The sequence below is a fragment of the Gobius niger genome (genome assembly GCF_951799975.1).
Source record: "Gobius niger genome assembly, chromosome: 8".
In the NCBI taxonomy this organism is placed as follows: Eukaryota; Metazoa; Chordata; class Actinopteri; order Gobiiformes; family Gobiidae; genus Gobius; species Gobius niger.
In genome coordinates, this window is record NC_136859.1 from 25,120,401 (window position 1) to 25,132,468 (window position 12,068).

Genomic DNA, 12,068 nt, shown 5'->3' on the forward strand with positions numbered 1-12,068 from the left:
TCGATAGGGCTTCTGCCGCTTTGTCCCGGTCTGTCGGTAACTTCAGCTACCCGTTTCTCCTTTGTACGAGCATGCAGGCTGGCGATGCGGATCGGGCGTGCATTCCTTCTTGCTATTTCCATCAACCCAAACGTGGTGAATAAGTGCACATCTGGCACCGCGGATAGGCATCTACAAAGGGAACAACGCAGCTGCAGGTGATGACAAATTTACAGCGAAGAGCATTCCTTCCGCAATGGAGTGTGGCCGTTTGAGAGACCGGTCGCAAACAGGACGGGCCTACACGGAGGTAGTGTGTGGAGGAAGTGTTGGCAAGAGGAGATGGGGATGGATAACCTTGGCTATCTCTCTGTTGTAAGTATTGCATTGAAAATATCCTTTGAGCAGCTTTCATCACACCTGACTTGACCAACGATGAAAAGGAACACAAAGAGGCAATTGGTTTGAGGGTGAACAAACAGGTCTTTGCACGCAGCCCTTAAAAGCTGTCAGCGCCATTGGCCACGGACGAATGACGCTGGCATGTTCGGGATATTCCTGCCAACAGCAAACTTACAATAACATGAGTGAGGGAGAAAAAAAAACACAAATTTAAGTTTCAATTGACTACCTTTTGGCTACATTAAGCTTATTTTTCACTTTTAACTATTGTGATATGCAGAGTGGTTAGCATGCTAAGGAAATGTGCTAGAATGAAGCCTGATGCCAGGATGATTCACATTAACTCACAAACAAAATCCAGAGAGCTCCTTCATGCTCCCAACTTTCCAGTTTGGGGTAAAAATAGTGACTTGTGTTTAAGCTTACCCCCCTCACCGTAACCAAGAACACTGTTGTTGTGCACGCCTCATTTGAAAGACCTACAAAACTCACCTAAGCTTCTTCCTTGTTTGGCTTGAATTGATTTTGATTGGGTTTTTGCCACATTTTAGTCACGTTTTCGTCACATAATCGTTCCGTTTTTGTCGCATTTTTGTCATATTCTTAATGTAACTGTTATAAAGTGACAAAAACGTGACAAAAACTTAACAACAATAACAAGGAAAGAGCTTAGGTCTTAGCATTCAAATGTCAAAAGTCGAGAAGCTTTTAGATTTGGGTAAAGCTGGAGAAAATGTGCTCGGTTAAGGCGGGGGTTATGGGGTTCATTTCCCTTGCTGCCAGCAGAGGTGCTGCAAGCTACACAGGTTTCCGAAAAGAGCAGTCTTTAATCATTAAATGTTTTTCCGAGACACGCATTGATCTGAGGTGCCCAAATGTACAATTTAAAGGAACAAGCCACTGTTTCTCCATACTGAGATATGTTCTTACCTGAGCTTAGACGAGTTGATGCGTACCTGTCTGGTCTTTACGCATGTGGTCAGTCATACAAAAAGTGTTATTACGCCTCACAATATAGTGCCCCTTTTTATCCTTTCAGAAAATCAACATGTTTAATTTTGTGTAACTATACTTGAATCGTGTAACTACTCACGTAACTGTATTTAAATAGGGAAAACGTGGAAGAGCTTGATCGCTTCTAACTTCAGCCCTGTTTGGCCCCATAGAGGAGAGAAGGAGAGGCTAAATGCTCACAACATCTTTGGTCTTTACTTTGTGCGTGCGACTGAGCGCACGCACAAAGACCAGACAGTTATGCATCAACTCGTCTAAGCTCACGTAAGAACATATCTCAGTATGGAAAAACGGTGGCCTGTTCCTTTAAGACACAATTTAATATGTACTGTCCACTTTAACATAGTATTGATACAGATAACGTCTCACCATGGGGCCACATGGCTGCAATTTTACATCCAATCCATTGAAACTCAGCCTTGCAGATGCCAATAGCTCACTGGAAGCACAATTGAAATGGTCCATTTCAAAAACAGATGTCTGCAGATGGATTACTCTGTGAGACAGGACTTATTTCATGCCGTGATTTACCAACTGCCCCATTATAAAGCAATCCAGCAGGAACGCAAGGCTCAATGCTTTGTCAGGTAACATTAAAGTGAGTCTCTTCAGATGTTAAACCTGATTTTTTTAGGCTTTGAACTTGTACCGTTTGAGGCTGCACCCTGCATTTTGATGGATATTGATTACAGAGTTTTAAGAAAATCTACCTTCTTCTGGCTCCAAATCTTTTCCAAATGCAATGCCATTATAAAATATCGGAGATTATGTAGAAATCAGCTCATGGAAAGAACAGATTGGAAAACTGCACTGGAGGATGATGAAACAAACTTTGTAGATGAAGGGATTTTGACGTCAGAGATAAACCTGTTGCGAAGAATAAAGACTTTTATGAATTTGCGCCTTTGGATTTCTGAATTTTTAATTGGAGATTATATGTGGGACTGAGTGGTTGCAAAGTCAGATGTTTATAGATAGATAGGGCTGTTTCAAAAGCATTATCAAGTTATACCAAATTATCTAAAAATAATACACATTAAATAATAATAAAAAAAAATGTTTCTAAAAGAATATAGTATTCAAAGAGCATACAATTCATACATTTTCAACAAAAAGGGGAAGTACTAATGGGTATACAAGCCTTTCAAAAATACATAATCATGGTTTATCTTGACAAATTTGACTAAGTAGGCAAAAAGATCTGTCTGAAAACTTAAAATGAAAGACCCAGCGTAAGCCTGGGATGTTGTCTGTGCCGTCGAGAAGCACTAACTAAAACATTCAACTCATCAGAGACTCGGATGAAGTTGGGATTTTATTTTTAATGCTACATCTAAATATCAAAGTGGCGCTTCCGATTCCAGACCCGTTCCTCATTTACTATACATCAATACTGCTCATTTTCTCAGCAGGAGAAACCAAAACACGGGAGGGACGATCGCCGACCGCGCGGGGCAACAATGGAGCGGGTGAATATATATTACCAGGTTCATATCACATTCACGGTCCCCTGGCCTCAGATAAAAGGCACCGAGAGGAAGTGCTGGTCATTAACATTCAGCCTCACTGTCTTCTTGCTCTGGTGTGTTTCCTTCAGGAGCCGGGGCCAAGAGGGCTGGGAGGGTGGGGAGAGTAAAAAGTTAGGAATTTGTCATGTGGTTTGGGTGGACTGCTTTATATTCAATGGTTTTATTCAGTTAGATTTAGCAAAGGCATTGTCGCTTGATTTCGTGATACTGAAAGCAATCCACTGTAAACTATGGACCTTTTGTCAAATGATTTTAGAGTAAGGATCCAAACATTGTGTAGTCAAGCTAGCTCTGAGTAGACCGTGAGATGCTGGTGAGGTTTTGGACCAGCGTGTGATTTAGCACACCTGGATAATCGCTCGACTTACCACCAATCCCCCAGACTACTTTGAAGCAATTGTTTAAAATACTCTCTGGTGGACGAAGAAGTTACGCCGCCAAAACACTATACACTTGACGAAGCAGGCCCATTAGTATTTTGAACTGAGGCCAACGTTTACCTAAATCATAAAACAAACATATTCCTTCAGGCTTTGGGCCACCGGTGACCTCTATAATTACTCAAATTCCCTGGCGGTACCTGCGTATTAAGCTTTCTGTTTGACTAGCATCCAGATTTGCCTCCACTGAAGCTCCTCTACTGTACTCTCTGCAGCGCTCGCCGATGAAACAGCTGCGGCTTAACATAAATCATTTGCCTTGCGCAGCCTGAGAGTCCCCCGAGGTACGGAAACAAACTCCCTGTCGCCCAGTGTGAACGCGGCCCTCCAGATGTTGGCCCCGGGGTCCACATCGCCGTGGCGCACATGTGGGAGGCGGACGCCCAGCTGTGCCTTATGCATATGATGTCCCCTGGGCATGTGCATGCACTGGAGAGGGCCGGGTGCATGTAAGGCACAGATATAGAGTTGCAAATGCAGAGGATGACGGCAGACGCTGGGACTGAAATGTGTGTGCGTGTGTGTGTGTGTGTGTGTGCGTGTGCGTGTGTGTGTGCGTGTGTGTGTGTGCGTGTGTGTGTGCCGAGCCCTGGGATAAAGCACTGTGGGAATCTGCAGGAGAAGATAACAGGGCTGGGGGGACAGTCAACCAGTGCAGCCGGAGATACATACTGTAATACTGTGGGGTAAACAGAGAGGGAAGGGCTGTATGGAGAAGAGTACGTACTTGTTCCACGCTTGTCTCAGCTTCTTAGCGCTGTAAACCGTGAAGCGATCTGCGAGAGAGACAAGGAAGAGAGACAGGGGTTAATAAAGGATCTCCAAGACTGGCATTGCACATTTTTTTTCTGTCCAAGTGCGGCACAGAGTTTAGAGCATCGAACGTGCTCCTCCTATTGCAGTGGTTGTAATAGAATTCAAAGGTTTGTGTCTTGGATACTTCTACACAACATACACTGCGTCACACCGACATAGCGCATACAGTAAAAATAAGGTGCATTATGAAAACAGTTTCTTAGCAAACAAAAAGTTCCCTGCCACAATATATAAAGCTAACTGCGCAATTAAGTGCCTTTCAGGTTATTGCCCATGCTCCACTGGTTAGGCCACCTGTGTGAGTGGCCCATAACAGAGTGGAAGTTAATAAATGTGTATTGACCTCCACCCACCGCACAGCGATCATGTGCAGGTGCTTCTTGTTAAACACCTATAGCGGTGTTATGCCGCGAGCTCGTCGTAAAGTTACATCACTGAAATGGCACGCACACGTCGTTCACCTGTGTTGACCTAATGCTTGGCGTCTGATCAGGCAATGTGTTTTTGGTTTTTAATTGGTGGTCGACAAAGGCATTTCCGTTTCGAGCCCAAACCAAATGAAGTCGAGTCGAGAATCAGCTCAGAAATGCACTTGAGTAATACTTGATGCGCTATGAGCCGCGAGCCGCATTAAAAAGTCATATTTGTGAAGCACTGTGGAGAGATGTGCTCATTAGACTGAGTGAGGAGGCGATGCCAGAACTGCCATGTGGACACACAGAGGAGAGCTATGGCTGCCAACTGTCCGGCTACTGTCCAAGCGATACAGCCACCCAGAAAGAGAGAGGGGGGGGAGAGGGAGGGAGAGGGAGAGAGCACCCCCCCAATCCCGAAAGAATAATCCCACTGTCCACTAACCACACAACTGTCAGTCAAAAGTTCAGAGGCTGCCAGCGACGCGGGATAGTGCCAAGACTGGACAGAGGGAGGCCCAGGGTGCAGCCATAAATAGATGGACAAGGTACTGGGCATGGGGAGGAGGAGGAGGAGGAGGAGGAGGAGGAGGGGTGCAGGTGACGAGCTGGTACATAAAAGTCACATTTACTATATGCACCAATATCAAAATTGTGTAGAAAACAAGAGCTTTATCATCTTGACAGCATTTGGTGTATGCAATGTTGTGTAATCAAAACTTAATGGGATGATGAATGTCTTAAATACAAGATGGCTTGTGTGTTACTGTAATACAAGTATCTAAATATACACTTGATGATAAAAAGAATATTATTTGGTCAACACACAGCCAATCCTACATGCAAAAGAAATACTAAAACCAGTACAACACTGCCATCTGGTGGTATACTGTCGTATGGATCAATTAATAAGGAGAAATATCTTGATAGCTATCTGATTAGTTTAAAATGTTATACAGGACAGGACTGTGCACACTATATATTCATCTCAAAGGGAAAAAATATGTCTATTACAAGTTTGCAGTAGATCTATAAATTAATAACAAGGTGTGACTGAGTGAGAGCTGACAGAATAATGATCTACTGTGAAACACATTGAGCTTAAGTCGCTTAAAAAATCACAATATGACTCAGGGTCTTTACTCTTATCATTCTGGAGATCACACTGCACCGGACATGTCTAATTGGCCACAGGAGATGAAGGCAAGGTCATGGTTGTGTGATGACTCGACGACTGTCCCAGGACATCACTCAGACCCTCTTTATGTCCCCTCCTGATGTCCCCTCTGTCAGTTAGCACTCTGTTCTGGAGAATCTAAAACAGGCCCTAATGAGCTCCCAGAGGGCACCACATGCTCCTCTGCCAGGGCTCTCCCCCAATGCACGAGCCCCCTCCATCTCACCCCATGTATCCCGCATCCTGCCAATGATTTAACACACCAAGCTGCCGGCCGGCCTGTCACTGCTCTCTGCGACTGTAGTGTGAACAAAGATGTCTCTTCTTACTTAAGTCGGCTGCACTTTGTGGATGTTTGTGGTCGGCTAAGAATACAAGAGCGTCTTAGAGCAAGATCACAGCATTTTGGTGCATCAAGCTGTTTTCAGTTTTAAAGAACTACTTATCTTAAGTATTAAAACATCATTATTATACATCCCATGATCTCAGTACAATATTTAGTTTGATTGTTTTGATAGGATTTGTGTAATGTTCTGGTCTGTAGAAATTAACCATCACAATACGCATTTTCATGACAACCCAGCAATCCTAAAGGGAAATAGGGAAATCTCATTTCTAAGGGTTTTTTTCATGTTTTTTGTTATACATTCAAATAAAAAGTTAAATACATATAATGTCAGGGCAAAAAATGTTCCCAGCTGAAGCACTGTTACCACTAGAGGGAGTTCTTAACTCCAACCAGGCTAAAAGCTGTGGACAGAACTTGTGTGTACTGTGTAGGGAATGACATTGAGCATTCATTGTAGGTGCTGCCTTAGTTCGTTACCTGGTTTGAAGTGAGGCAATGAGTTCACGCCGGGCCAGGAGTCTTCAGACGGGGTTCCCAGGACCTAGAAGACAACAGACACACAACATGAGACATTCAGTATTGATCATTATATTTCATTAGGTCATAGAGCATTACAGTAAGGTGAAAGGATACATCAGGTTGTATCAAATTATTAACTCGAGTCGCAGCAATGTTACTATGTTGAAAAGAAAAGAAGCAAAAAAAGGAAAAGTAAACAGTGCTTTGTCAAATTACTAGACCTATTTCAGTACTGAAAACTATTTGAGTGTAAAAGTCTGATTTATGTTATGGTATTGACTTAATCTGACAAACAAAAGAAAGAATACAAAGAATACAGATGAAAAGCACAAAAAAAAAAAAAAATCTCAAACTAATCTACAAGAAACACTCAAATTAAGCTTGTCTCACAAAGAAAGAACAACACATGTCTTGACCTAAGTAAGAGCAGCCAATGGTACTTGAAAATAATATAACTCAAGTACTACATCAAAGTAGATCGAACATAAAACCACTATTGAGTCCTAAAGTCTAGACAATGTCAATATTTTTTATTATTACCATTCAGACCATTCTTATGTTCATATTGCAGTGTGGCAGCTTTAAGGTTCCCTCAACAAGACAAAGGCCGCAGCTTCATTTGACACTCTCTCGCTGCCCCGCTGCTTCCACAACAGTTGGAAGGAGTGTATCTTTTATGGAAATGCTGTCCGTGCTCTCACGCACTGAGCTGGGGTTTACGATGACACAAAGCAGAGCAGCGGACATGCCTTCTACGTGATCCTGCTCACAGTGAGGAGTAATAGTTTCCAGATCGGGAGGCTGGCTGCTCGAGGAAGTACTGCTTCAGACTGGCCAGCTGGAGGAAACATGTGACCAACAGGCAGAAGATGTGCTTAAGTCACTGCTGAAAATTCAACACATATGGAAAGATAAATTGTACTCGAGAAAAAAAAAGATTTACATAGGATTAGAGTAATAAAATGTGATATAATAAAGTCATTGAGAATATTTGAACATGTATATACAGTTGTGCCAATAAGTTTACAATAAGTGGATTTTTGTCATATGACTTTTGGAATATGACTGAAAACACAAAACCCTTTTTTTCACTCATGGTCAGTGATGTAGTGAAGCCATATTTCACAGTAGGTATGGTGCACTTTTTATCATAGGCTTATGAAATATGGAGGTGGTTCGCTGATGCCACTAGCTCCAGCAGAATAAAGTGAAGGTTCTGGAGTTTCCATCTCAGTCTCCTATATCCAATATCCACTGTGGGGAGAGCTCAAAGGCACTGTTCATGCAAGACAGCCCAGGAACTGGAGGCTCTTTGCCAAGAAGAATGGGTCGCTTTACCATTAGATTATATACAGAACCTTCACCACTACCACAAGACTCCAAGCTGTCATTGATGCTAAAGGGGCAATACACTGTATTAGTATTATTTTTTTCAAAAATAAATGGCTTCAAAACATCACTATGAGTGATTTTTATTTATTTTTTTCATATTCTTTGAGAAATGGCACACACAAAAAATCCACCAGAGTTTGTAAACTTATTTTGCACAACTGTAGGAGAGACAGACAGTAAGGCTTAAGTGAAGTGAAACCAGACAGGAGGCCTGTGTCGAGACTAAAGAACATACAACTATTTGAGCTTTAGACAAGGCCAAAAAGCTGAAAGAAATAGTCTCAAAACTATTTCAATATGCTCGAACAATATAGACCAGGAGTCTTCACGTGGGCGTCCTGACCCCCAGAGAGGCCTCTAAGGTACAGCAGGATGGTCCCAAAATCACGGGTCTATTTGACAAACTTGATGACCCCGTATTCAGTTTCCCCAAACCATACTTTCTTAAAGGAAGGGAAACACAATTTGATACTGAATGACAGTTGGCCTGAAAAACATTGAAGACCCTTGATAGAGACCATAAAAATATGTCGTAATGGAATAATAGTCATAGGACCATTTATACTGCAACTATGCAAAGCTGAGTCAGAAGCTTATCATAAATGTTGCAACACCAGAGGCTTTCCAGCAGAGGGCAGTAAGACACTACAAAGCTGTGCCTGGGCCTAACACAGTCATGTACTGTAACTTTTCCAGGACGATCCCTAACGAAAAACACAATTCTAATCTAGGCTTTAGTTTAAAAATGTTCCTTGTTCGTTAAGACAGATGCTTTTGAAGGTAAATGTCTGGCCAGTATTTTATTGACATTGTTTAACACTGGCATCTGCTTCTCATTATGCAGCTATTACTGAGGTCACTGGCACTAAAGCTGATGTGTGAGGGACATAAAACCCCCCAGTGGATCTGAATGCCCTCGGTAAAATAAACATATAACTCAGCCCCTTTCAGTTGAATTCATTAACGCGGGACACGCAATTTCCTCGGGTGTGATGCTCAAAAAAACACAGGAAGCCATTTTGTCCTGCGGTGTCCGGTCCGGTCACTTGATGTGAATGTAAATAAGTTATAGAGCACATTAGCGAGTCTGCGTGCAGATGTGCCGATCCACCTGCATACTGATGCATTAGGGGTAATTGGTGTCGGACATGTTTTTTAACAACAAGCCGACAAATGCGAGAGGTGTTTTATTTTCCATTCCCCCCGATGATACAAGTAAGTTCAGGCTTCAATTACTGCTGCTAACACAGATAAATTGCAAAGGGTTAAGCTGGAGATCTTAATGGACTTAGACATCGTAATCATCCACAATGGTAACAGTGGAACTACCTTTTGTGAGTTGCTGATTTTATTCACCAAGTTTGATATAGGCTACTACTACTGTATATTTCGCTTACACCACCCAAAAATCTCCCAATGACACAAAATGGGCCGACCAAACCGATGTCTTTCTGGAAGTAAAATCCCAAACCGGTTCATTTTGTTCTGGTGGATGCGCGGGCCCCTCCACAGGTGAGCTCTTTGCACGCGGCGGTCAGGATGAATGATGGCACGCTGAGGCGCAGTGGGAGTGTTAGGAGGTGATGGACTGAGGTCAGCTGCATTATTAATGAAGACTAGAGTGGCTTTAGCTGGAGAGCGCAGGTAAGAGTAAGGGGAGAGAGGGGTGGTTTTTGTGAAGAGGAAGGGTGGAAGCGGTAATAGAGGTGAAATGATGTACGGTCGGGGTCATCAAACTCTACAGCCGAGCACTCTTTCACGATTGTTTTGTTTGACCTTTAGAGAAGTCCCATTGAGAATGTGAAGAAAAGGTGTTATTAGCAACAACAACAAAAAGAGTCACTGTCATAACTAAAGAAAAATGCTCTTTGTCATTATCTTCTAAACTAGCACATTCAGCACTCCAAGGACAAAATAGACCAAGAGCACAAAGGCAAAGTAATACACGAAATACCAGGCAACAAATACTACGTAGGAGAGTGTAACAGCAGGAAGAAACGACTAAAACATGCACAAGAGCGAGTAAAGTCAGGTCAGAAAGAGGGAGAATCTCATCATGGCTTGGTGCAGAGAACTACAAGTACTGTCAGGATAACAAATTTGAAGTTCGATGTATGAAGGCAGGAAAAGTATCGCGATAAATGATAATATTGACTCTAACGATACGAGATACTGTCAACTCTCAGGCTTTGAAATGACAGTAAACCTTTGTTCAACATATCCGAAAATACCACACAAGCTGCAATAAACATGAAGTATGATGTAACTAAATTTGCTTCAGTTAAAAATCTAAGTTTTACAAAGAAAAAAATAGGGGGGAAATGCTAATAAATGTATAGACGATAAATATCGAGGCCAAAAATATATTGTTTATCTGTTATTTATTGAACAGTAAGTTGATGTAGTAAATATTGTGACAGCCCGAGTCGGAGCAGCCATTGAGATTCGAAAACACGCTTCCCGTACGGACTTTCTCACACCTGAGATACATACAGTTATGAAGAAATGGAACTGTAAATAGCGGTATTGTCCATCCATGCCATGTCAGTCAACATTTCCTCTCACAATAATTACAGTGCAAAAATTTGACATTTTGACATGCTACTCGCCAACGCAAGAAGCACCACCACTCAACAACAGTGATCCATGACGCGGGGTCGCACCCGGGTCATCTCGGTCGGCGTACGTGTGCGTGTGCGGACAGTGGCAGATCAGAGAGAGAGAGTCCACAGTGGAATTTCTCCGAGGTCAAAGTTGGCGACCCCAAACTCACAAGTGCACATTCTGCTGTATGTACACACACGCCCACCCTCCGACGGATCTGTTACCGACCACCCACCCCTGAAGAGCACACATGACCTCAGCAAGGTCCAAGAAGGAATCAAGGGGAGATCAATGTCAAATCTAGTAACATGTTGCAGAGTATTATTAAGCATTTATAGCAAAATTCTTCTAAACAAAACCTCAAATGGCAAAACCTCAATTGAGATCTCGCCATACGCCCATGGGTTTTGGTTGAATTTTCAGAAACCTCTGGGCAGATTTGACTGCTGATGCTCTTGAAAGTCAGTTCAGTCAAAAGATTATCCAAACTAGGCATTGACAATGTATTGTATTTTCAGAAATCTTTATAGCATTTTATATCTTTATATCTCTCGAGTTTCAAAAATTCGTTTGTACATTATTGACATCTTACTTGTGTTTGGATGGAGCTTGGGAGGACTCAATATCATCTTCATTAGGGCTGAGCTAGTTATGCACCATGTGGGAGGTCATATTGGAAAAGCTTTTCGCTTCCACTTCAAAGATTTAGCCTCCCACTGAAGATTCACAGGCACTTATAATTGTACTTACATGTAAAAGCTAAACTGCATGGTATCTAATAGGAATCTGAAAAGAAAAGTTGTATGAGGGTGATCGAAAGTGTTTCCCCTTTGATTTCTCCAGGGTAGGCATAGATTTTAGTAGAACATCATTTACAAAGTAGCTGATTCAATTTTACCAAGTTGAAAAGTATAAATCAAACTTTCTGAAGTGGAATCAAAACGCTGACTACTTTTCAATACAGGGGGGGCTAACGCGGCATCTGCCATGTGGTGTTTAGAATTCTGCATCAACTCGAAAGTCCTGCCAGAAAGAGTTAAAAAGAGGTCAAACTTTACTGTAACTTAGAAATAGTAATCAACAGACTGCTTGAAACCTGCACTCTGAAACTCAAGTGTCCACCTGCACACCCCTTCATTCACCCCTTCACCCACCACCGGTCCCCTTCCTAACTTTGACCTCCATCTTTGCGTCTGCTCCGGAAAATCTCTCTCAGCTGAGTGGATTGGGGTCAGGCGTATCCGAACCAGAGAAGCGGAGGATCAGCTGTTTCCCTGGGCGTCCCGGGACAGGAATGTGCCTCTGTAAGCCCTGTCCTCTCGCGTCTGTCCGGGGGCAGATGGAGAGGCATGCCGGTGGCACGGCGGCTGTCGGCGAAGCGGCATTATTCATCTCCTCAGGGGCAGATCAGCTGACACGGGCCGGGGATTACCG

General features: G+C 42.8%; 1 protein-coding gene across 3 annotated transcripts in view; it reads right to left on the reverse strand.

The window, feature by feature from the left end:
• The window catches only part of cdk14 (cyclin dependent kinase 14), a 173,468-nt gene that overhangs the window by 49,848 nt on the left and 111,552 nt on the right, over nucleotides 1-12,068 (reverse strand). For all 3 annotated transcript variants that reach the window (XM_079561406.1, XM_079561408.1, XM_079561407.1), the window contains 2 exons: nucleotides 6,597-6,660; nucleotides 4,092-4,140 (listed from right to left, as the gene is read on the reverse strand). In XM_079561406.1, the coding sequence (XP_079417532.1) occupies nucleotides 4,092-4,140; nucleotides 6,597-6,660 (113 nt within the window). The remainder of the gene's footprint in view (nucleotides 1-4,091; nucleotides 4,141-6,596; nucleotides 6,661-12,068) is intronic.